At 42.3% G+C, this 26932-nt stretch overlaps 2 protein-coding genes across 4 annotated transcripts in view; both read left to right on the top strand.

The window, feature by feature from the left end:
• The window catches only part of cfap20dc (CFAP20 domain containing), a 35777-nt gene extending 16662 nt beyond the window's left edge, over window positions 1-19115 (top strand). Inside the window, exons 13-17 of the mRNA XM_054784922.1 lie at window positions 3382-3741; window positions 7483-7719; window positions 10817-10878; window positions 16409-16503; window positions 18838-19115. Of these exons, the coding sequence (XP_054640897.1) occupies window positions 3382-3741; window positions 7483-7719; window positions 10817-10878; window positions 16409-16503; window positions 18838-18956 (873 nt within the window). The 3' untranslated portion in view covers window positions 18957-19115. The remainder of the gene's footprint in view (window positions 1-3381; window positions 3742-7482; window positions 7720-10816; window positions 10879-16408; window positions 16504-18837) is intronic.
• Window positions 19116-21870: 2755 nt separating this feature from the next.
• The window catches only part of si:dkeyp-67f1.2 (uncharacterized protein LOC556106 homolog), a 30407-nt gene continuing 25345 nt past the window's right edge, over window positions 21871-26932 (top strand). For all 3 annotated transcript variants that reach the window (XR_008572177.1, XR_008572178.1, XM_054783674.1), the window contains exons 1-2: window positions 21871-22178; window positions 24914-25018. The gene's annotated coding sequence lies outside the window, so the exon portion shown is untranslated. The remainder of the gene's footprint in view (window positions 22179-24913; window positions 25019-26932) is intronic.

Here is a 26932-nt window from a genome sequence, read left to right on the forward strand (position 1 = left end):
TTATGCTGAGCAGAGAGATTAAACTGTGTTGGACTACGAGTTTAAAGACTCCTGCCTTCAAAGAAATGCTAATTGCTTTTACTTATTCAAAACTCCATAATAAGTCTTATAATTCCAATTTAATGGGAAATGATTTCCAACCGGCTTAGAGTCATTACATGGCGGGCGGCAAAAGCAAATGAACAATGTTTTAACGTCCTGCCATGTTGCTGGCGTACAGAGCTTCATGTTCATTTGTTCATTCAAAACTAAACACTGCTGTGACAACAGCACCTTTCACACTGCCTTTTACAGCCAGCAATCACAATAATGGAACATGTTAAATTAATACCGCAATCAAAACTCAGCATTATTATTTTTCCAAGGACAGCTTCGATCTCATTAGATGAAATGTGTGCTGGTGTTTGTTTTACAAAGAGCATAATAAAGCCAGTGTATTACTGGCAACATTTCTAAGAATGTGGATGCTGAAATTAAAAATCTATGTACATGACAAATAAAATACATGTAACTGTTTGCAACATATGACTTAATCATTGCATTACTCCGAGCTTTTCTTATTATTATTGTGCCGCCAACGTGGTAGATGAAACGCACGCGGTTTATCTGACACGCGTTTGACGTGATTTTGATTTTCACTCATTTCTGACAGTTTGCTCATTTCTCAACTCGTCTTTCAAGGTGTTGCGTCAGGTTCATGCAATTCTCTTCAGCCATTTGTTCTTAAACACAGAGAAATATTAAAAGCATTGAAAAGTGTTGCTTGTGATCTATTTGGAGATGTATCGGAGCCCTATCTGATATGTTTTTAGGTAAACTGGAATGTAATGTGACTGAAATGTAATTGTGCAAAAGAATAGCGACTGGAAAAATTGTGTGCCTGTCGAAAGACCTTGAACACACAAACACGTGGAAAAAGCAATATGGTCACAATAATACTCATTAATAGTTGTTTACTGCCTTGCACTCGAGGGAGAATGATAAAGAACCGAAAGAAAGAGAAAGTAAATAACATATGGTGGCGATAAGCTTCAGCCTCAAAGGGCTTATTCTAACCTCTGACCCCGGAATAAAGCCGACGCAAAAGGAGCGAGCTGAGAGAAGAAATTGAGACGTGGAAGACTCTATGTGCTCAGGGAGCTTTGTGTTTGTGTTTCCGGAGAAAGTAACGACTGCATTTAACAACTTTACCTTTCTAGATTGGCTGCTTGAGATGTCCACTTTTTCACTGAGAACTGGCACCGGCCCAGAGGGATGACGCTTATTACAGTGCTGTATTTTTTGCAGTGGAGAGACAGTAGAGCAGAATTAGTTAAAGTGCTCATGACACCAAACAAAGTTTGAAAAGAATAACAAAATGAAAGTCTTCACTTCAGAAAACATTTTGTCTTACTGCTGTCAAAAAGAACTATGAAATAGAAGTTCGCAGCCGAGTGTGAAGCGGCCGGGATGAGAATCAGCACCTCCAGGTTCGAGTCCATGGTTATTGCCCGGAAAAGGGTAGAGTGCCATCTGAAGGTCGGGAGTGAGATCCTGCCCGAAGTGGAGGAGTTTAAGCACCTCGGGGTCTTGCTGAGATCGACAGGCAGATTGGTGCAGCGTCTGCAGTGCTGCGGACTCTGCTTCGGCCCGTTGTGGTGAAGAGGGAGCTGAGCCCAAAGGCTCTGAATTTACTGGTCGATCTACGTTCTTACACTCACCTATTGTCATGAGCTTTGGGTAGTGACCAAAAGGACAAGATTGCGAGTACAAGCGGCCAAAATGAGTTTTCTCTGTAGGGTGGCTGGGCTCTCCCTTAGAGATAAGGTGAAAAGCACTGTGATCCGGGAGAAACTCTGAGTAGAACTGCTGCTCCTCCGCATTGAGAGGAGCCAGACGAAGTGGCTCAGGCGTCTCGTCAGAATGCCTCTCAGACGCCTCCCTGGGGAGGTGGTCAGGGCACGTCCAGACCCAGGACACGTTGGAGAAACTATGTCTCTCACCTGGCCTGGGAACGCCTCTTGATCCACCGGGAAGAGCTGGACGAAGTAGAGGGAAGTCTGGGCTTCCCTGCTTAGGCTGCTGTCCCTGCGACGGAAGAGGATGGATGGATGGATGGATGGATGGATGGATGGATGGATGGATGGATGGATGGATGGATGGATAGATGAAATACGAAATACCCCCCGCAACTTTTCTGAACAGATGCCATCTTGACTGTGACGCCACAAACAGAACACGTTCCAGGAACCAGATTCAAACACATGCAGCCATGAACTCATAACAAAGCCGAGAAAATGACATATTCAATAACACAACAATAGCACAATAATAACATTCACTGATATTGTCTTGTGATAACTAGGGTATAACACACACAAAAATAGCCACAAGTATGTTTTTTGACAGTCAGTAAGTGACACTGACAGCTCTTTGCACATTGCAAAAAATAAAAGACCAGTAAACAGCGATCACTGCTTATTTAGCCCTGGAACGAAACCCCATACTATTATTCTAAGATTCCTAGAATAGAGCTAGTCAAAAAATATAGATTTTTTGAACACACAAGACGAAAGTGGCATTTACAACAATAATAACGTTGACTAATATTGTGTTGTGGGGAGCATGATATGTTTTACTGGCAGTGATAGTCACTGACAGCTATCAGCTTGCTCTTTGCACACTCCAAATAACCGATAATTTTTTTATATCTATTTTTTTTTATTTAGATTTAACTGTAGTTTGTGCACACGTGGAGATAAGGACTCAAACTCAGATTTCACCAACTGCAACTGTTGATTTGTCCTCATCAAATATCATGACATTACTACTACCACATCACTACTGTCAGGAGAACCAGAGTATAGAGTGGGAGAGAGCCTCCTGCTGTGGCCCAGCAAAGTGCACTATATTCAGACACATGCGCCGAGCAACCAGGTGTGACGCCACGAAGGTCTCTGGCAAACCTTTGGCACTTTTCAGGCGTCGTAACAATGCTGGTGTTTCAGGTTTTTTTAATGTAAGGTTTTTTGTGTGCTCGATGGGTTTTGTTTTTTCCCCATCACCACTAGGCATTTGGTACAACTAACACGCAAAATGTCTTCCTTGGAAAGTGAAGTGAACTCGGGAATAGGTCATAGGAAGGGGAAAGAAGAAGCTCTTGATTTTTTCACCAGCACAGGACTGGTAATCTTGCCTCATTGTAGCGATTTTTTAAATGATCGATTATCGATATGAGCTATTTAAAATTTTTAATTGGATTTATCGGTTTGATGTCATAATTCCTTGGCATGCTCCCCTAATAAGCAGCCAATTATTGGAATGATTTTTAAGGTGTTTTAGGGCAAGGGCTTCATGCATAGTGTTCCTTTTAAATGTGATTATTTCTTGTTCTTATTTTAGGAGAAGAGCTACACTCCATTCCTGCAGCCAACATTAATGCCAGACTCCAATTTTGACATTTCTCAACCTCTTCCAAATACAAATTTGGACACGCGACTTGAGAGTCAAAACACTGAGCAAACATCACGAGAAGAGCTTTGCCCAGCTGCCACTGATATGCACCTGCACTCTCCATCCTACGTGCCAGCTGAGGATGAGTGGATGGATCCCAAACGCTGTCACTCACCCTGGGGAACAAGACAGGACCAGAGGTGTGGGTCAGGTGCACCAGAAGGAGTAAACCATGCTGTGGACAGGAACAACAGCACATCACTGTCAAGGGGCTGTCTTCAAGAACTCTCACTGGAGGACCCCTTCAAGGTACTGCTCTCATGCAAACAGTCACACCAAAATGTTGCAGATTTACAGGAGTTTTAGGCTTTTATTCCCGTATAACTTGAGATTTGTAGCCCTGAAAATTGCATCCCATCCCTGGGTGTAAATTAAATTTACTGTGCAGACAAAATAAACGGGCTGCTAGTAGAAGAAACAGTAAGTATTTCAGGGCGACAGGAACATCCCCATTCTTTACGTTCCCATTTCTGTGATTTTACAATGTCATATTTTTGGGAATTATACTGACGAGAAACACTATGGGAAGAGAGGTATTTATTTGCCAATATTTAATTTGTATTTTTGAGGTTATGTACTTCCCGGGTGGTGTAAAACTGCACTGAATTATGTTGACAACTGCTCCCTCACTCATTTGTCCTCAATGACAAAAAGTCAGCGTCCCAAAAACTGCCATAAAAATGTAAAATAATGGGATTTTTCCTGCCACACGATTGTTGGCCTCACAGTAGAGAGATCTGGAAGATCTGGGTTTGAATCTCCATTGGACATCTCTGTGTGGAGTTTGCATGTTCTCCCCGTGTGTGTGTCTCCGGGTACTCCGGTTTCATCCCACATTCCAAAAACATGCATGTTAGGTCAACTGACTACTCCACTGTAAATTGTCCATATGTATGAATCTGAGTATAAATTGTTGTTTGCGATTGGCTGGCGACCAGTACAGCCACTCGCCGAAAGTCAGCTGGGATAGGCTCCAGCATACCCCTGTGACCCTAGTGAGGACAAGCGGCATAGAAAAAGAATGAATTAATATTTGTTTCCCACTTTAAAGGAAAACTGCACTTTTTTTGGAATTTCGTTCTACAGAAGTAAAAAGAGACAAAAAAAGAGGCGGCTAAGAATGCATGTAAAGGGACACACCTATTCCTCCACAAGCAACAGGTATCGCTACATATTGCAGCTGCTGCCTCTGCAGCTTTGCTTTGGTTTTTAGCCATCACTTGCGGTAATGCCATTCTTCTTCCGCGACGGAGCGCCGCAGCCATCTTGTTTACGTATGTGTTCCACAGCGGAAGAAGATGCGAGTGTGTTCATCACATACACGTGAATGCACAGGCGACAGTGCCTAGGGATACGGCGGGAGACAACTATAGCGCCGAGCGTTATGTGAGGTCAGATTTTTTTTTGAGAAGGCATTTTTGTGATGCAAATGTATTACTCTTTTGAACACATATTGTTTTGAGGAGCCAAACTCTCAACTCGCAACTAAGCAGAACTACGTTCTTCATCACCAAAATCCGACCGCAGCTGGACTTAGGAGACCACGCGGGGGGTGAGTCACTGTTGCTGGACTACACTGCTGATGGGGATGTCATACAACTTAATGTCAAATAATCCCAACTATCCCTTTTACGTTTAGGATCTCCTGAGACAGTTTTTGTGTTATAGGTGACAAAGCAAATTAGTCCATCCATCCATTTTCTATGCCGCTTATGCTCATTAGGGTCGCGGGGGCATGCTGGAGCCTATCCCAGCCGACTTCAGGCGAGAGGAGGGGTACACCCTGGACAACCATTCGCACTCACATTCATACCTAAAGTAACCTAACATGCATGTTTTTGGAATGTGGGAGGAAACCGGAGTACTGGGAGAAAACCCACGCACGCATGGGGAGAACATGCAAACTCCACACAGAAATGCCCAAGCGGAGATTCAAACCCAAGTCTTTCCGATTCCCCTGACTGTGGGGCCCCGAGCTAATCAGTTAGCCAACATGCTAACCACTCGGCCGCCGTGCGGCTAGCAAATTAGTGTAATATGTAATATTGTATTTCACTAATAAATACTGTAGTTATATTTTTAAAATAGGCAAAGGGCCAACAACAAATTAGCTGAGGGCCGAAAATGGTCCGCATGCTGCACGCTGGACACCCCTGGAATAAGGGTTAATAAATGACTAACTCCCTCCTCCAGTATGAATGGAAACTGCACATTTTTTAACAATAGTCTGTGGCTATATTACGCGACTGTAATGTGTTGCCATTACAGCTCCCTCTTTGTACTCAGTCTGCCACCACGTAATTGCATTTGAGAGAGCTTTAAAAATGACAAAATTCAGCACCTTTCTCTTGCTTCCCAGTGTTGCTGGTCAAACTCATGTAAACACAGCCTCTCTGTTTCCATATAACGATGTTAGCCGCCGTGAAAATATTCTGCAGGAAGTACTTCATGTAAATCTCTTCAGCGTTTGCTGTATTTAAGCAGCTGGCAATCCCAGTGGAGGTCACGAGGCCAAGAAAGCAGCAAAGACCAAACAAAAAACTTACAACTTGGCTACACTGCAAGAGAGCCTGCTGTAGAAATTTAACATACAGTCATCCCTCGTTTATAGCGGTTAATTGGTTCCAGACCCGAGAATGTTAAATGAATTTCCGCGATATAGGATTCATTTTTAATAAATTGAATATTTTCGTAGTTAGAGCATAGAAAACCTGTTTATGACATTCCGGTTTTAACATTATTAAAGCACTGTAGACATGAAATAACACCCCTACCTACCCTACCCTACCTTTACACTCCTATTATTCATTGTTTACAACACATTGCAGCGCTTTCACTGCAAGGACTCGAGACGGCCGCCAGCTAGCAAGCTAAGCATCCATCCATCCATCCATTTTCCATGCCGCTTATCCTCATTATCCCACCTGACTTTGGGCGAGAGGCAGGGTACACCCTGGACCGGTTGCCAGCCAATCGCAGCGCACTTATAGACAAACAACCATCCACACTCACATTCATACCTATGGACAATTTAGAGTCGCCAATTAACCTAACATGCATGTTTTTGGAATGTGGGAGGAAATCGGAGTACACACACACACACACACGGGGAGAACATGCAAACGCCACAAAGAGATGCCCAAAAGGAGATTCTAACCCAGTTCTCCCCTACCTCCTGACTGTGTGGCCCCGAGCTAACCAGTTAGCCTCAAATTTATTTCTTCTAAACTTAAGAAACCAAAAACGTACCACTTCCACATGGTATGGGAAGAGAACTTTTTTATCACGTGCGCTCACTCCAAAAACAATTGTGGCGTTAAAGGGAATTTCCGTAAACTTGTTATTAACTTGTTAACTTTTACAGCCCTAGTCATAACACAAAATGTCGTAGCAGGTGGACCGCCTGTATACCGATTATGATGATTAATTAGGAAACCTTGTAAGGGCAGTCTTGTCTGTAGCCGTGTCATATTAAATGTTGTACCAGTCTCCTGGAAATGTTGGTAGGAAAGCATCAGACTGCAACACGTGATCAAGAAGTTACAGAGGCGAGCTGGATAACAGGGTAGTCAGCTGGAGTGATGACGAGGCCTGAAGGGAGACGTGTTCCACGGCTGTTTCCTTCCCGTGTTTACACAACAGTGCTGCGACATGTCCTCGCATCCCTCATCATCGCTGTAGCGCCTGACTGCTGATTTGTGGCAGCTCTTGGCAGGCGGCGTGACTGAAAGGTTGTCATAGAAATATGACATGTTTGAGTTGCTTTATTAACATTCACCCACACTGCACCAGGGCAAAAACCGACTGCTCTCCTCAATGAATTGATGACCTCATTAAAAGCATCCTGCCCTTAATGTCATAAGACTGCAGTCTGTTGTAAGAGATCCGTACAACATTGGAGGATTTGGGGAATTATGTCGATGGAATGCAAAGTCGTTCTTTGGATTGCCGCTGCAGAAGTGATCTGTGTTTTTGGAAATTATTTCAAAGGAAGAAGACGAGACCATCCAGCCTGGTGATTCTGGTGATTGGCACTTAAAGCCAGCCAGCGGGCTACAATTGCACGGAGGGGATGATGACGAGCTCCAGATGCTTGCAAGTCTAAAAAGGGAGCAGGAGGAAGATGAATACAGAGCCTCGGGCCTCAGCGCGTCTCAGATGCATCGGTGCAACGTCAGCATGAGCCTGAGCAGTGAGGACAACTCTACCTGGACGCACATTACCGTGGTTTGTATGCCGGTCTACTCAGCTACTTTTATTCCCAGCCAGCAGCGTGCGCACGTGCATCAGGCATTGGTAATGACGACGACGCTGACCCCTCTGCCTCCCATCCGGAATAATTTGAGTGACCGCGGCTGACCCGCACGCTTGCTCATTTCCATTTCAAGCTCCCCATCGACGCCACGGCGAAGTGCTAACACGCCTCTTTCTCCGGTGTGTTTTCTGCATTACAAAGGATTATGGAGATAGAAACACATTAATTGGCCTCTTACTGCTTAAAAAGGTACAATGGCACAATACCCGCCATTTCCCAGCCTGACTCAAAATTATTTAGGTCATTGGAACTGATCCCTTGTGGTCTTTTTAGAATTCAAAGATGGTATAGTGGCTGTTGAAGGTCATTTGGATCCATTGTCCATTAGCATAAGCACATTGCACTTAGGGAGAGAGCGCAGCCCGGTGCAGCCCCAACTGGCTCTTCTCTGTGATCCCCAGTGAACACGGTCATTTCAGATGCTAATTTTATGAGCCTGTTACCATTTCCCTACGTACAGAAGGTGGCTGATCTGATAGTATGCTGCGATACAGGTAGAGCATATTGCATAGTCGTATTACCACTGGGATGGACACCTGGTTTCCTTTTTTGGAAGGCCACAGTTACATTTATTGCAGACTTTTTCCCATGTGAGCCGGGTACGACTGGCACCTCAAACGCTGCTTGAATGTGAATGGCAACAAGGACAAGTTCCTGTAATACCATAAGCAAGTATGAGCCACCGCCACACACAAGTTTACTTTTTCTAAAATCAGTGCAGTCGGCGCACATTGCTTTTCCGGTCACGCTTAATAATGTGTAGTAATGTCTTCATCTGGAACCCCTGTAGTGCACAGGTTTCTTCATGCATACACGTGGTAGCAAATGCTCAGTGTTCAATTTCACCGAATTTACATCCACGTGTGTGAGGCTGAGCCCATGTTATAACGTTATGCCACCTCTTGCCATCTCCCCGAAATAACTTGTCTCCATACCGGTTTCAAGGTATACCACGGTATGAAAAAAATCACGGTTTCAAAATCACTAAGATTTTGTTTGCGTCATACTGTTTCTACGATATGAGAGAAAGTGGAGGTCCGGTGTGGCCACTGTACGTGGGAATACTGTGTTGTTCCTTGCAGGCGTTGCACGGTTAGCTGCCTGTTGTCGCGCTGTTGTTGGTCGGCGTATTACTCAAGTTAAGGGTCACCAAATGTGGGGATGTGATTGAGAAGGCAACAGGAGTGGAGGATAAGTGCTATTATTTTACTAGCAAGTGTGTGCTTTTTGGGTTAGTGAATGAAATGCCCATTAATTAAATGCAAAAATCTTTAAATTTATTAATGCAATACATCACTGGACAAGTTTGCCCAGTAATTCTGAAAGGGATGTAGCTTAGTTAACTTTTCTAATGGGATGTCAGCCTCTGCACACATTGCTACAAAATCTTGAGCAAACTGTAATGCCGGTGCTTGTGATTAAGGAAGACGTAGTCACCGATGCAGTTCCAGGCGTGTTGTTAATAGAAGATTTTATTTTATGACACCCTTATTTTGTTTACACAATCACACAAGATGTGGCAGCAGCGCTCTTATTTTGAAGGCAGGAGGTGTGTTGTGTGTGTGTTAAGAATGTTGGTTGATAGAATAAACGTGCCTCTCGTCTTTTTTCACTGAGAACCTGCAAGATGTCAGCAAGAATGGTAAAACGCTTGGTTACATTACCCCTAACCCTAAACACACTCATCCAGCCTGAGCCGCACACACACAGCTGCACTAGCATGCTCTGCTAATCCATGCTAACTCCGCTAGCTTCCCTGCACACTCCATATAAAAGTAGTTTCCACGTTTTTTTGGCAACTTTGTCTTTTAGTTTTAGTTCAGGAGGGGGCGGGTTCGTGTCTGTGATGCGATTCCGTCACAATTGAGCAATCTGCTGGGGAAATACTTCCTTCCCCACACGAACGTTTCTTCTCCTCACGGTGCATTTCATTCACATTGTCACTTTCCGCGAGATTCTGCGTTTAACAGTAAATTCCGTTTTTATTGGCCAATTCCGCGATTCCCATAGCGTGAAAACCATAGGGCCCTACATGACCCGGAAACGGAAGTTTGTGGAAAAGTGCGACCTGCCACGATTAAATAATAACGTAACATTACGAGTTTTTGTTTATTTATTTTGTGACCTTTTGTGATCACTTGATTGCATTTGTTTGCATTTTGCTTTGTTTTGTTGTTTTTTTTACTCACTTTTACGCAGGATTAGCCACAGTACACTGCATTGACAACTGCATTTTATTTATCTACTATTTATTTAGAATTCAGTTATTTTTGCTATTTATTTTAAATACTTATGATTCACTTTCATCGTGCTATATTATATGGTTGAAAAATGACTTCTGCATTGACTTTTTTTCTCTTTTCAATAAAGATATTGCAAAATAACACATTTTAGAGCTGTAATTAGAATACAGTGAAACTGTCAAACCGTGATATTTTTGCCAAAGGTTATCATACCCATGCCTACTCCATACTGTACATCCCCATCATTCCACAGGATACAATTTAAGAACAGCAAACACAGGAAAATAAGGCACCGGTGCACACTGATAACTTAAATGGACTCAAGCGTTGTGAAAACTCCACCCTCAGTATGACTATTTTTTCCATCACAGACGTGCAATGCAAGACCCTTTCAACAGCCACTGGGCTTAAATAGTCTCCTGTGGTAATGATATGCTCCTTGGCTTTGACAAGATGAAGAAGGTAATGTGTTAGTGTTTCTTCCAGGGGGTGATATCTGAATGGAAACTGATTTTTTATTTATTTTTTTTGAAACGCATCAAAATTTCGCACCTTGGTTTTGTTCGTTTCATTTCTAATCTCGCACACAATAGATTGCACCGCATGCAATGAATGCCTCAAGACTATATTCGTTTGGCTCCCTTCTTGTTTCCATTTTATTCGCCTTTCCGATGACATCCAGCATATTTTCTTGGCTATTTGGTACGATTACATAATTTTATATTTTAAACACCCTGTTGTTTTTGTTTTTTTTGCCCTGATGCAGCCAGCTGATCAGGAGCACCACTACCAGAAGGAAATGAACCCACTCCAGTGCTCCAACCCCAGGTAAGCAAGCTAAGCAATTGTATCCCACTTGAGTCATGTTCAGATTTTGCGTGTTTGTAAGTGTGTTTGTACATTATAAAATAAAGAAGCCAATTGTATACAGTAAAAGTGGCATTCCTACAGTATTTTCAAATGTGTAAAAGAGCACATAAGGCAGGGTCCCCAACCACTGGGAGACGACGAAACGTTCGGGTGCAATGGTAAAAAAACAAACAAACACTTACCGTAATTTCCGGTGTATAAGCCGCTATTTTTTGTCATGCTTTGAAACCTCCACCTTTTACAGTGATGCAGCTAATATGTGGTCACGTTCTGGTCTCACGACATCTCGTGTGCTTCCGAGCGACCCCCACGTCATGGAGAACGCGTGGAAAGGTGTCTGGAGGTCCATGTAGTAAACTGTAATACCAAACGTGAGCAGTAGATGTAGATACATCCTTGGTAATGAGACACTTCTGTATTGTGGTGTGAGAACATGGCAGCACACTGAGCTGCTCGAATGATGTGTCCGGCTACAGTGCACCTGGTGGGAAAATTCTCGTAATATTGTAACTTTTTTTCCCACCCTAATTTTCCAAAAATTACAACTTTACTTCGTTTTTTTTGTTTCTCATAATATTACAACGTTTAAAAAACAATGTATTTTTTTCTTCAATATTTAAACTTGATGTTGTATATTTGAACTCCCAATTATGTCGAGCAGCCGTGAAAAAAAAATCTGGAAGATGCCCAGTGGGATGCACTGTGGTCATACTTAGAAAGAGTAGGAATGCTTGCCTCAAAGCACCAGATTTACTTTCATTTAGAGTGTTGGCAACAGTGATGATTTCTATAATGCAATGCAGATGAATGGATTTTCTTTTCTGTATTTACGTTCCCTGCATCCACATTGAAACACTGAAATGAAACACAGGATAACCGACTGCAGAATGAAGGCTAAATGTCAGCTGTCAGATGCAGACGGGGGCTCATCTCCCTCACAGATGAGTGCAAATAAATGTCTTCTGTGTGTGCTTTCACCTCCTCGCTGTTTTTGATTATTTTATTTGTATTTCCGGCCGGCACCTTGTCAGGCTCAACGGCTGGCAACCATTATGCCATTTAAATACTGATAGGCATTGCATATGGACGTTCGACATGCTACAAAAACAAGTTCACCATATAGTGGGGGTGTCACGACACTCTCAGTACACGAGACAAGACGATACACGAGATTGGGTCTACAAGACAAGATTTGAACATTACTTAAATGGATATGAAATATACTGCAATCAACTAATTTAATTTCTACTATACTTCTGCACTCTGTGTGTATGCTAGCGGCCTCATCTCCACCCACCGAGACAAAGTATGACTGACAAAATGGCTCACTCCGTTCATGCCGTTGTTCTATGGAGCAAACGCGCCAAGGTGCCGAAACCAATGCACAAAGTGAAACCTTTTAGAAGAGGAAAACAGACAGACGTGCACATGGCAACGTATCGAGGCTGGCAAAATTATCCGCTTCATTTTCATTTATTGTGTGATGAATTTATTTATTCATTATCATCCCAGGCCGAGTGACACTTGTCACGTTTTAATCTTGCGAGATCTTGTGACACGAGGTGTTGTGACACCGGGACTATATAGTGTTAGCTTTACAGGGAGCCATCCATCATTTGGAATGTGAAGGCCCGTTCCTTCATCATGTAAAGCAGCCACAAGACATGGGTGACTTTGTTTATCTTCACACGGCTTTGAGCCACAGGCAAATCCAGTGCTGTGAAGAATATATAGCATTGCATTATTATTTACTTGGTGAAATGTAATGTAAAGGCGGGTGTGGTTGTAAGCAGAGATTTTAAAATGTATATTTTTATTAAAATCTACATGGCAGGAAATACTAGATTTACTTTCCATCAGAGTGTAGGGTTGCAGTCTGTCTGAATGTTCTGAACTCCTGTTTCCGTGATGTATTCAGCAGATTATTCCCGCCCAGAGGAGTTGTATCATCGTGGATCGATCAATTCCCCAACTCATCTATGGCACCCAATAGTGTTGTGAAGGACAAACAGATGAGACCGGATATCCGGTTAGACAAGCGAGAGATGCGGCTGCACCGGTAGCAGCCTCCTGGATCGATAAGAATCAGCCATAAATTCTTCGATGAATGAATTACAGAGACATGCACCGGGTATCGCAAGACTAGCAACCTTCCATCTCTAAAACAATGCGAGACCATGAGCTGCCGGCGAAACGATTGTCGCACATGCGCCGTAGCTTACCGTGACTGAAGAACAGAATGGACGTAAGTAGCATTAGCAGCGCACTAGCTAATCACCGGGAAAATTTATCAACACATCAACAAAACGTACGTACATTCTAGCAATCTAATTGATCTTATTTATGATGTATTGTGTAAAAGTGAGACAGGAACATCATCAAATTAAAAGCACGAAATGATTACAGAACCACCATCCACCAGTACGAGCCTGCACTTTGTTTTTCATTGAGGTTGTGCAACAAACAAATACACACATTAGCACTCAATAAGGTAATCAATTATTACCTTTATGCATTCCCCCATAGTACCAGCGACTGGGACCAATTATGAGCTGAAAGAAAAAGGGTAAAAATATGGTATAGTAGTCTATCTGTGCAGTGCGGTAGGTGCGTTGGAGGTGCGATCAAGGGCCGTCAAACAAAGTGAAACAAAACGCTGCTCGTATTAAATATCCCTTGATATCCCTTTACATAAAATTGGATGTAGTTATCGTTGCAGATGCGTATCATATCACTTACCACAAAGAGATTTACATTGCTATTTATTGTAGATAAAACCGTATTTCTATCTGCGATTTCAGTGTGATTCATTATGAGTTAACGATGGACAAAATGTGATTAATCGCAATTAAATATTTGAATCGATTGACAACCCTAATAAAAAGGTTTATGTTTTTCAGTGTGCAGGAGTGGGGGTACATGGCTTCAGGTCAAATGTCTCAATGGGTACGCGACTGTAAAAAGTTTGGGAACCACTGGTCTACCACAAGGAGAATTACATCCCTAACACCCATCATTAAAATTCAAGTGCATCTGGAGATCCTTCCTGAAAGGACAATTAGCGTCATTACCGTTGAGTACTTGTTTGAGGCTGACTTAATATTGATTTTAGCGCAAGTCTCTCCAGCCGCTTGCTCACAACATTAATGAAGCATGTTACAGGTTAACAATGGCAGCGGAATAGCGGTGCATAAACATGTGGCACTGGATAAACGGACGGGTGGAACATTCTGGAGAGCCTGTTCAGTGCTCATGTTCCTCCTCATGCGTCCAATCTGGCCACATCTCATCTCATAGCACACGAGCACGCCGCATGTTACAAAAGAAGACAAAGGGATTGCATCACAGACAAATTATGCAACCTCCTGCGCGGGGATACTTTTGATTTATTGATGAAAAGCAGCGCAATGAACAAGCATGTATGGTCTCACATGTTTACATAGTGTTCTCAGTATGTTTCCTTGCTTTATTTGCAATCCCCGGTGGGGTTGGGATCCTCCTCGCCGGCTCGAATTGAATATTTGCTATTGACAAGTACCTCAAACACCTCGCAGTCTCCAGCTTGTTGTTTCACTCTTAATTTACATATTGATGAAACACTTCCACGGATGCTTTCCATTCCTCCTCTTTTAGGCGTTGAATGCTGACAATGTCGAGTTCCGTGGCGGGGCTACAAGGCATCCTCTCTGTGGAGAAGATATTTTAACTGAAGTGTTGCTGTTGCCGCGTTTAGTGTTGCCAGGGCTTTTTTTTCTCTTCCTTAAGCATTTTTAAAAACGCGTCTTCGCATTCCATTCTTGCGGCGGATTTGGAAAGTAATTGCCGGGCTGATAAACAGCGCGGCCTTGATAGCGTTTCAGTTGGAGATTTTTGGAAGAGCGTAATGTCAGTAATCACCGCCAAGTCCCACCGGCAAATTTGAAGACCAATTTGCAGTTTTGCTAACCGAATGGTGAGTTGACACCACTAAGTTAGAAGGAGACCCACTCAGAGCATCATCATTAAACACACGGACAGACTTACTCTCAATGGACACTTCAGTGGCTGCATGTGTACAATCTAGTCCAATGCAAGAGCTGCAGTCCCTCTGAAAAGTGACTACACCACTCACTTAAAATGTATTAACCAATTTGATTAAAACCTCTTCTCTCCGTTCGCTGACGAAGCTCTTCGGATGAGGAGCGAAACGTCTGACACCTTCTTCACAGAAGTACAGATGACGTCTCAAGAAGCCTTTCCCTCGATGGACAACTCCTGTACGACTGAGAGCCTACACAGACGCATAATATAGAAATGAAACTTGGATTTAATTTAGAGTAGCGAGTGTACAGAAGGTATAGCAGTATAGATTTACTATCCACTGAAAATGAGTCACGAGATGAGACGATGCGCGAGATTGGGCCCACGAGACGGGGCGAGATTTTGACATTAATTTTAAGAAAATTACGATGGAAAAATGATAGAGACATTGTTGTAATGTTCGGCGTGTCCCTGAATGTACCTCACGGTCGTCTAGTGACAATGACGAAGTGTCGTTCAGAGGCTGAACGGACTGGAGACGTTTTCACTGCTGTTGGTGTGTTCAGGTCAGAATAAAGTTATAAGAGAGCATCAGCGTCATTTTCGACAGCCCTAATGTTTATTATGATGGTTGTACTGTAGTTAGCCTTGTGGTAGTACTGCAGTAGCACTGGTGTTGTACTATATGATACTGAGAGCTGTTTGACACATCAGAGAATTATAGCGTCTCTGCTCCAACGCTGGTATTGGATAAATTCGACAATTGAGGTCGGTGAGTTAAGATCTGGTGTCAATAAGTTCTTACACTTCCTTTTTTTCCCAAGTTGAATGTGAATATTATAATATTGAAACATGGAGTAGACGAAGATGAGTGGCACCACCCATCCCCGCTGTTGTGGCTGATGAGATGGATGTGTGATTCGCCCGCAGCCAGATGAATATTAAAACACACAGAGGTTATGCTTTCCTCATTAAAGATGCTATGATGTGCTTTTATGAGATGCTTTGTCCTGAGGCAAAAGATGTAAATGGGTGATTATGCAACTGATGTGAATTATGTTTCAAAAGATTAATCTCTGCCGCGCTGCCAAGTCACATTTCCTCTGGAGACGCGTTGTGTTAAAACACTGCGCAGTGACTTATGTATAATTGAAACCTGGGAGAATACGCTCGTATGGACAGAGAGAGAGAGAAGTCGCAGAAGATGGCCAAGGTTGTGATGAGCTATCTGGGTCAGAATATTGTCAGCTTCGAGTCGCTGCTGGAGTCGGAATGGAATAAATGATAGTTGGGGGAACACGGCAAGGCTAAGCGTGTATTAGGAGGGGCCCAAGGACGGCGGGCCACTGCTTAGGCCTGTGAGAGCAGATGATGATGGGGGCCCTCATTGTTAAGATGTCATGCAGCGGAATGGAGAGTGTAACGGTACACGTTGTCATGGATGTGTTCTTTTATGCTCTTTTCCCAGGGAGTGGATGGATGTGCTCAGCCCCCCAATTATGCCTCCAAGCCGGCAGAGAAGGTCAGGCAACACAGGTAGCCGTCGTGAGGATCTAATCAGAGGTACAGTAAACCTTAAGGTTGGTCCTTCTGCCCCCCACCCTCCCTCTTTTATGTCCTTGGAGGTCAGGGAGAGGAGGCACAACCTAGCGCCCCTCACCTTAGTGAGCACACACAATGAGCTAATGGAAACACTCAGACACCAAACAGTGCAGCAAAGCATGATGGGAATGCACACACAAGTGTAATTAGGAATTTTAAAAAAAAACACGTGAGTGAAGCTCTCTGTCCTCTGTAGGTCAAAACAGACGGGACTCATTACAGGTCTTTCCCCACCCCACCCCCCCTCCCCAGACACACCGACAAGGTTAATTGATGAAACCTTTCCAGTTTACAACATCGTTTTTGTTTTTTTTTTCCCCAAACCTCTTACACAATGTGTCTCATAATTAGTTTTCATTATCGTCGCCCAAGTTCTGATAAGATAAAATGTTCCACCCGGAGCATTCCATAACCTTTTTAGCATTTAACTGCCTGTCAATTTAACAGCCAAATTGGTGTGCTTTAAAGTAGTGGGGATTACAGGGAGAAGCTCTTTACGGCTTCATAAGGCGCTCGTCACCCGACGACATCTTAGCTCTTGATTGATGAGGGAAGTAAAAAAAAAAATTTTTTTAAATGGCAGAAAACTTTTAAAATCCACCTGAGTGTGAAGGTCACCGCACATGACTCTCGCTATATTCCACCTGGGAGAGTCTGCCTGCCTTCTTATCGTCTCAACGTGCCTGGAAAATATAGCTTACATTTATCCAGATGCTTTATTAGGTCCACCTGGACAATCTAATTCCATCCAAAAGAAAAAAAAAACCTCATAGTCCCTCCTATAATGGCCGAGGCTGTTTATTTACTCAACTGCAGAGAGTAATAGGCTAGGTATGGTGATTTTTTGATTGATTTTTTTCCCCCCCACAAATAGATATAATTTTTAAATAATATATCCTACAATATGATCTCATTTTCTTTGGGTCAATGTTAAAGGAAAAGTAAACTTTTTTTTTTTTTTTTTTAAATTTTGCCCATCATCCACATCCATCATCAATAAACACGCACGTCTTTCCCTTGTATGTGCGTTCTAAAGACAGAAAAACAGTTAGCATGAGGGACCTAACAATGCACATAATGGGACACAACTATTTCGACTGTAAAGCCCTCTGAAAAACCTCCAACAAGGTTTTATGGTTTTATATACATGCCGTGACCATGTAACAGGTATTCATAAAAACTTGTACTGCTTTTGCCGCATTTTGATCATTTTAAACATTACCAGAACGTCTTTCCTGGCCGCATTGATTTCACAGAGCTGTAGATAGGAACTAACGCTACTTCCTTCAACAACAGCAGCATAGAAAGCGCGTGTCTGTTGGCTACTACTAATCATGGCAGGCTCTGTGAGAGCCGCCGCCGCCGCCGACTACTTTTGTACAAATGAGGATCCAGAACCTTATCTTTTTGAGCCTGAATATACGGAGGATGAGCTACAGGTTTTAGAAGCTGAGCAGGCATAGAAGAGAGAGTGACGCGTCAGCAAGACTTGTTGTTGTAAATGTGGAGCTTGCCAAGCCATGCCGACAGAATTTGAGTGTTTCTGCTGCACTGAGTGGCATACAGTGGGAAATAGATGGAAATGCTTTGTGTGTATGGCGAGGAGGACACATGCACAACGAATAACGACTTGTTAGCACTAACAAACCCTGCAGTGGTAGAAACCAACTGGAAAGGACACCCCACACCAGCTGCACCAGATGGACAACTGTCTATGGAGTAAGTCACCATGATGTTGATTATGACACATGGAGCACATAGCACATGATATCACAACACAGTCACACACACAAACAAAACAAAACACAATATAGTGATAATACTTTAAACATTAGCATAATACTTTACAGATCATTTCATATGCTTGTTCTTGTTTCCCAGTCAGTACAGATTGGTGTCCTATCGCATTGCTTTGGAGTGGGCCCGACATTAGGCGCTGCGTCACTACACCAGAAGAATAGCTCTTTGTGTTAGCTGCTTCAGTAACAATATCGCTGTAGCTTGGTTTATATACAGGTCAGCTATGAAAATGCAACATTGTTGGCGTTTTTCTGAGGGTTTTTTTAGGGCTTTATAGTGGAAATAGGTGTGTCCCGTTACGTGCTTGTTAGCTTCCACATGTTAACTGTTTTTCCTCTCTTTAGAACACACAGAAAGGGAAAGATGTGTGTACATGTTTCACATAAGGATTGTGGATGAATGACAAAATTCCAAAACAAAGTGCAGTTTTTGTTTAATATTAAATTGACAGTTTCAGTAATTGTATTATGGAGTGATGTTCTTGCTTCACCACAGGCGGGGATGAGTCGGAGAATGAAGAGGAGATGGAGGACGAGTATCTAAATCTGCTCTATGACCCTTGCCTCAACTGCTATTTTGATCCAGAGACGGGAAAGTACTACGAACTAGCTTGACTCAAAGCATGCGAGAATCGAAATCAATAAATCAGACGACATTGACAGCAGATGAATGGCTGCTGCGTTTTATTATTGATCAGCGATGAATGCTGGCAAAAGAAGCTTTTCATGTTGTGCCGCTCACCATCATGCGTCACCACTTGTCTTGTTAGCATGTAAAGGGAGTAGAAGTCAATAAATACAGCTTGCCGGCCGTGAATGAGTTGCAGCTCATTTATTAGCACATCTGCTTGTAAAATCTCTTTTAAGGGAAACCTTGGCGAGAAAAGAAATGCTAAGCTGTTTGAAAAGAACATCCTGACATGTCTTTATCCACATGCAAATTCTGCTTTGGATTCATACTACAAGATTTGTCGTTTTGCTCTTTCTAGTCTATATATTCTATATTTTATATTGTAAGATTTGTCTTTTTGCTCTTTTTTATTCATTCTTTTGTGTAAAATAGTCAAATAACTACGTGTAAATGTCTAACATAGCGTTTACTTTGAAAAAATTAGAGTGTTCAAAGCAGGCCCGCTTGCCTGAATACCGCAGCTAGGAATAATGGAATAGGACTCTGATTCTATTTTGTGGGTTATGGTACCGATAACCTATAACTTTTTTATATCTACTTTTTAAATTTAGATTGAAGTGTAGTTTGTGCACACCTGGAGATAAGAAGGACTGGAACAAATTAGGATTTGACTGTACTGATTTGTCGTAATCAAATACTGCCACATCACTACTATCAGGAGAACCAGAGTATAGAGCAGAGTGAACCACCTGCTGTGGCCCAGCAAAGTGCACTATATTCGGACACGCGCTCCAAGCAGCCAGTGTGCCGCTCCAGAGGTCTGGAGAACCAGAGTATAGAGCGGGAGGAGCCACTTGGCATGGGTGGCCCAGCAAGGTGCACTGTATTCGGGCACACACTCCGAGCAGCCGGTGTGACACGACGGAGGTCTCTGGCTTGCTCTTTTCAAACACCGCGGTGCTGGCATTTCAGGTGGCTGGTATTGTTTTTTGTGCACTCAAGTTTTCCTCTCATCACGGAACATTTGGTACAACTACCACGCAAGATGCATGGCAAACCTTTTGCAAACCTTTTTCAAACGTCGTGGCACGGGCATTAGGTGGTTGATTAGGTTTTTATGTGCTGAAAATACTGGAACTTGTTTGATGACGATGATGGGTGAGTACAGTATGTCTTCTGAATTAATTATATTTTAGCTGATTTAGCCCTTTTTATGCTAGATCATGCTTAATTCGGGGCAAAATTTGCTTAAATATGCTTATTTTTGACTAATATTAGGTCAATTAGTAATTATCGTGCACACTTAATTATTAGATTGCAAAATGCAAATTATGGAGTTTTGTGATGAATGATGGACAATTGGTCCAAACATAAGTGGAAGACCTGCAAAGATCAAACGTTCCAGCTCCTCGTATTTTGTCTCATTTTAATGAATTAAAGCTGTGACGTCCACATTCTCTTATTTGTGGATCTGAAGCAGTTGCATGTTTACTGTGTCTCTTCATAAGTTTGTCTTTGAAAGCAGCTGCCCGGTAAACGACATAATGAGGGCAGGCGAACCAAGAAATGGTTAATTTGTTTGTACAGTATAATAGTGATGTGTCGCTCGCCAACGAAACCACTCATGTAGCCGACTCAAGTGTATAATCAGAATCGGCTGCTTTGGGGTTTTTCCCGTTTATTTTATATTTCTTTCCAGTTCAAGCCGCACGTGATTGGTTAAGTGTCGTGGTGAGGGGCGGGGTTTACTGACACAGCGCAAAAAGAGAAGAGGGGGAACGAGACAACACGCTGGAGAGGTGCGAAAATAAATGACCACAGGAGTCCAATTTGGATGTATTTCATCTACAATTACGCTGATAACACAAAGGCAGAGAGTCGTGGATGATTAAAATTTCATATCTATCATGAGCTACAAATAACCTGCACAAGCACATTAGGACTGTACATCCATCAATGCAGTTGGAAAACTTCCACAGTGAGTATAATAAGCCAAAGAAATCATAAACGTGTGGTATAATGTACGTTTTGTACATTACTAATTACATTTGTGAAACGGAGAGGGTTCTCAGGGTGTTGAGATGTCTCCAAGGATGCACTGGTTTGGAGCGGTCAAAGGTATAGATGTGTGTTCAAGTCAAAGAACACGGCAGGTTGTCCTCTGTTTGGTGGATTTGGTCAATAAGTGGCAGCAAGCACTGGTAGGCTGTGGTCTTTATAAGGCTTTATGCTGTGGTACTGTAACAATATACAAAGAATACAAATTGTCACTGAATAAATAAACAGTAAATTAATGTAACCAATATTACACAAACATAATGATTAGCCAAAGGCACATCAAATACAGAACTCAATAAGGAAATGAAGTCAATATGATGCTTATTAATATAATAAATCGCTATACAGTTAGCTTGAATGCTAATGTTAGCATTAATGAACACAAGAGTCACACTGAACAAAAGTGTATAATAGAGCTCACACAGATCTAACAACTGAATTAAACCTCACCTTTATGCATTCACGCACAGCATTAACTTGGGAAAACAAGGATGAGGCGCAAGGAAGGAGAGGAAAGGTACATCTGCCTGTACAGCGTCGGAGAAGTCATAAAAAAGACATTTTTAACTGATGCAACATCACACTACTGCGGTGCGTTCACTGACGGCCGAACACAGTGGGACAAAACAACGCCCAAATCTAAACATTACCAGTGAAGCATAAACAACACAAAACATGGTAAATTATGGGCTTTTTAACAATTTGGTACACAACTTTATTTTTGGTAAATATGCAAAAAAAAAAAAAAAAGTGGGCGTGGCTACGCACAAAGCCACAACAGGCGCAAGCGTCGCCAAAACCGAAAGTTAACAAACATGGCGTTCTTGCAAACTCGGTTAATGGTGTGAAATATTGCCTTTTTTCACCCGAACCCGGATGTTCCTGCTTGTTATGGATGTAAGACCCAGGACGTGGACTGACTCGTCTTCTTTTGAAAATACTCAAACGGAACGGTAGAACACGTCTGTGAACGCATCACAGGGCGGTAACAAATCGTAATAGCCGTATTGGCGCGTCAGAATGGTGACGTCATTTAACGAGGTGGCGAAAGTACAGCTTTTTTGTTTTTACATATTTTACTGGTTTCAACCTCGTTTGTGGACGAAATAACCTCTACGGAAGACAGGTTGGAGTCACTTCCATAGAAGGTAACAAAACAACTACAGTCGTCCCTTGTTTATAGCAGTGAATTGGTTCCAGACCTGACCGTAACATAGTTGCAATGTTACAACTTTTTGAAATGTGTAAAATCAAGTTTGTGATTAATTGTGTCTGATAAAGCATGACTTGAACTTTAATTTGATGCCTCATTCACTTCTCTACTCCAAATATTAAAGAACTTAGAGCAGATAATATACCGGAAAATAGTGCCTTTGGTATCCATTGCTTTAACATTGAATCTGTGATGGCCCACGGACATCCGAACTACGGAATATACTGTATAATCACTTGGGCTGTAAAAACCTGTGAAGTGATGTGGTCCAACACTCAATATAAATCCAATACGAAATTGAAGACGAAGAAGTAATCTACCTAACAAACATGTATACGAATGAAAATACACCCGATATCAGATGAAAAATATGTAGTTTTAAGGACATCCGCACGGACTCTCCTATCGAGCACGTACGCTCACTGACAGATTTTTTCTTCGCTAAAATATGGGTTTTGTAACATTGCTAGATATAGGATTCAATGTGAATAAATTGAATATTTTCGTACTTAAGAGCACAGAAAACCAGCTAAATACGGTTTTAATATTATTACAGCCCCGTAGACAAGAAATAACACCCCTATTATTCATTGCTTACGCCACATTGCGACTCTTGTGCTGCAGGGACTCAAGCCGGCCAAGCTCACAAGCTTGCGAGCTAACCAAGTAGCCTTAAATTTATTTCTTCTAAATCTCCATCCATCCATTTTCTATGCCGCTTATCCTCATTAGGGTCGTGGGGGTATGCTGGAGCCTATCCCAGCTGACTTATGGGCGAGCGGCGGGGTACACCCTGGACTGGTCGCCAGTCATTCGCAGCAACAACAACCATTTCACGCTTACATTCATACCTGGAAAATTTAGTCACCAGTTAACCTAACATGCGTGTTTTTGGAATGTGGGAGGAAACCGGAGTACCCGGAGAAAACCCACGCACACACGGGGAGAACATGCAAGCTCCACACAGATATGCCCATAGGTATGAATGTGAGTGTGAATGGTTGTTTGTCTATATGTGCCCTGCCATTGGCTGACGACCAGTCCAGGGTGTACCCCGCCTGTCGCCCGAAGTCAGCTGGGATAGGCTCCAGCATGCCCCCGTGACCCTAATGAGGATGAAGCGGTATAGAAAATGGATGGATAGACCTTGGTAATGTTATCAACACAAACTTCAAACATTGCAAAACACACACACCCAACATACCTGAGCTCGAGACATCTTCCATTTCCAATAGCAAACCTCCGTAGTTCAATCTTTCTTAAATGTAAAGTACATAACTCGGTGTCCACTCGGTGATGTTCTTATTTTACTCTTTTATACACAAAAAAATCACTTTAGTTGCAGAGATTATTCCATGAATATGTACCATTGTAATCATCATGGGGTTTGTTTTTCCATGAAATTATGTTCTTCAAAATATTCATCGGCAGGCGGACACGAAGGTTATGTACTTTTCACTAATTATTACACAACATTTATTTTTTTTTACACTGAGAATATTTGAATAAAACACGTTAGAAACCAATTTCAGACACCATTCTTTAATTCTAAGTAGAAATCATGACAAAATTATCAGAGAAAATATTGGTAATTTCACAACAAACGTAGACATGCTTTACATGGAACATTTCAATGTCCAAATATAGACACTTTTTTACAACATAGCCGTGCTAGCGCAAAATAAAAACACAAACCGGCTTAACTTATGGTTTGGTAAGCTTCCTCACTCTCTAAACGTCAGAGTGATAGGGATAGTACACATTGTTAGAACAACAATTTCAAATACTACTCAAGTGAAGTTGATCTGAGCCATGCACATATGTTTTGACTAATAATAGACCATAGCCTGCCACGAAACAGCCATCCATTCATTCATTCATTTCTGGATATCCAAAGAATGTGAAATTATTCTGTCTGAATTACTTTCAATACACTTTGTAAATCTTCAATTGGAGTGAGTTCTCTTTCCTTCTCATAATTGGAGATTAACAAACACGTAAGGGGAGGTGAAATTTGTTTAATTAATTTACTGAAGTGGTCCTTGTGGCCTTATTAGGGTGCGGAGAATTTAATCTCAACAACTATTATTCATTGTTTACACTGGATTGCACAACTATTATGCTCCAAGCACGGCTGCTAGTTAGCGAGCTAACAAGCTAACCAGCTAGCCTTGAATGTATTTATTCCAAACTTAAGAAAGGGTTTCAAACAGAGTGGGGTAGAAGGACAAAGTGAGAAGCCACTGAATGGGAGGAGAACCTTTTTTCACTCAGCATCCATGGCTACATTTAGTGCAAGGTAGGGTAATGGAATAAGGATGGATGTCATATCTGTGTAACATTAACGGTGTCTAGTGAACAGAATGTGTTAATTGAGCCGCGATATTGCGAGGGACGACTGTATGTTGGAACACTAGGTAATGTCATGCTTAAATCACGAGTGTCCAAACTGCTGACTGGGGGCTGTATGGAGCCCCCCAGCCTTTTCTAACAGTAGAATGAGAATTCGGGCCACACAAAGGTTGCAAAACAAAGTTAAAATGTTGTGCAATGTGTCATACTAATAACTATTAGCATGCAATGCAACATAGCATAAGGTCTAAGTAAATAAATAAATCAACAGGCTTTTATCTAATTGCCCTCAACTAATGATATCCGTTATTTATTCAGGGCTGGTGGAAAAAGTAACACAGCCCTTGCAGTGAGCACCTCTTCTGCAGCGTACGCCTTTTAACTGAACTGCTTCAGTCATCAGCAACTGCAAACTGCTGGCAGGTAATTCTCCACTAAATGCAATTCTAAAACTTCAAAACCAATCATTGTAGGCAAATACCGAATATGCTAAGCTATCTGAAGAAAACATCTTTGCTTTGTGATAGATGAGATCTGTTTGTATAGCTTATTAATAATACATTTTATATTTTAAAACATGTGATTTTGTTTTTGGTAAAGTTTCTTCATGGCTGAAGTGCTGCATTAATAGTTCCAGCTTGTGGCCCCGTTCCCCATCTCTACTGAACAATGGCGGCACACTGCTTTCATCTTATCCACTTGTGTCAAGTAAAGGGACAAATTTGTACTTTACAGGAGACGGAAGAGGGCTTTCAAGGCGAGCCATGACACCTGCTAAGCAAAGGCTGGCCTGCACTGTACACTCCTGATTCAAAATTTATATTTTGCACTGTTGGATCTTAGGGAGGTTCTAAGTAGAACTTTGCAAAAAAATGCAAAAAGAAGAAATGGGAGTGAGACACAAAACATTTATTACATAAGCGATTTATTGCAAAGAAGCATTCAAGTGAAAATTGCTGTTCATCAGCTCATAAAAAGTTGAAGACCTAATGTGGCCTAATGTGGATTGAATGTGATTTAGTGTCAGGTATTCACACTGTCATGATCTCTTGATGGCAAAGGCAAAAAAGCTTTCTCTCTTTGAACGCGGAGGGATTGTTGAGCTGCATAAGCAAGGCCTCTCGCAGCGCGCCATTGCTGCAGAGGTTGGACGCAGTATGACAGTCATTAAGAACTTCCTCAAACATCCCGAGGCTCACTGAACAAAAAACTGAAGTGGTAGACCCAAAAAAAAAAAAAAATGAGCAGGAGGATCCCATTGGCTGTCCGTCAAGACACGGGACCATCCTCGGCCCAAATGAGGGTTGTTACTTGTGCCGAGTGCAGTGTAAAACCGTCCGACAGCATCTGCCAGGGAAGATGATCTGGTTTTAAGAAGAAAAAGTGTCTTCAGGGGCCTCATCTCCTTCAACGCCACAAAATTGGGGGTTTGGAGCACCAAACATGGGACGTTGAAAGGTGGAAGATAGTTATATTTTACCTTGACGGTCCTGATGGCTTCCAGCGTTACCGGCATGACAAGGAGATCCCACCTGAGTTGTTGTCCACACTCCACAGTGGAGGGGGCACCATCATGATCCTTCAATAGAACAATGGAGCTTCAGGTTGTGCGGGGCCGTCAAACGGTGAGGGTTAGGGTTTTTTTGAAGTATGGTCTTAAACTGTTGATCACCTGATGAACAGCCTTTTTCACTTTGATTGTTTGTTACTCAATTTATTTTTCTCACTCCAATTTCTTCTTTTTGCATTTTGAATCTCCACTTAGAACCTCCTCAAGATCCATCAGTGCAAAATGTACATTCTTGAATTTTTCCAACTGGTCTTTGATCAGGAGTGTATTTGTTTGCCAAGTAGACACGTAACGGTGACGCACACTTCCTGTCTATCATTTTTAATGTGCGTCGTGTGAGACGTCAGTTAGCCTCTGTCGCAAAAATGTGATCACTGATACGTGTACCGTTACACCCCTAGGCTGAAACCACACGTTTGTTCGGATTCTGGTCTCAACATCACCACTAAATATGACTCACGCAAACATCACTTCCATGGAGAGCGACACGACCGCAAGTAGCTTCAAAATTTGCTTCAAGGAAAGCCCAAAAACGTTCTTCAGGAATTTCGGAATCGGTCTGAAAGGCTGTGAAAGTCTGAGATGCAAAGCGCCTGAAGAAGAAAGTGCAGCCCTCTGTTGGCCTTTTCTGTGTGTGTGTGTGTGTGTGTGTGTGTGTGTGTGTGTGTGTGTGTGTGTGTGTGTGAGTGTGTGTGTGTGTGTGTGAATCAGTAACAGCGCTGTCATATCTCAAGCCCTAATTTCTTTTTATCTGAGTCACAAACCAT

Source organism: Dunckerocampus dactyliophorus, chromosome 8, assembly GCF_027744805.1.
Source record: "Dunckerocampus dactyliophorus isolate RoL2022-P2 chromosome 8, RoL_Ddac_1.1, whole genome shotgun sequence".
Classification (NCBI taxonomy): Eukaryota; Metazoa; Chordata; class Actinopteri; order Syngnathiformes; family Syngnathidae; genus Dunckerocampus; species Dunckerocampus dactyliophorus.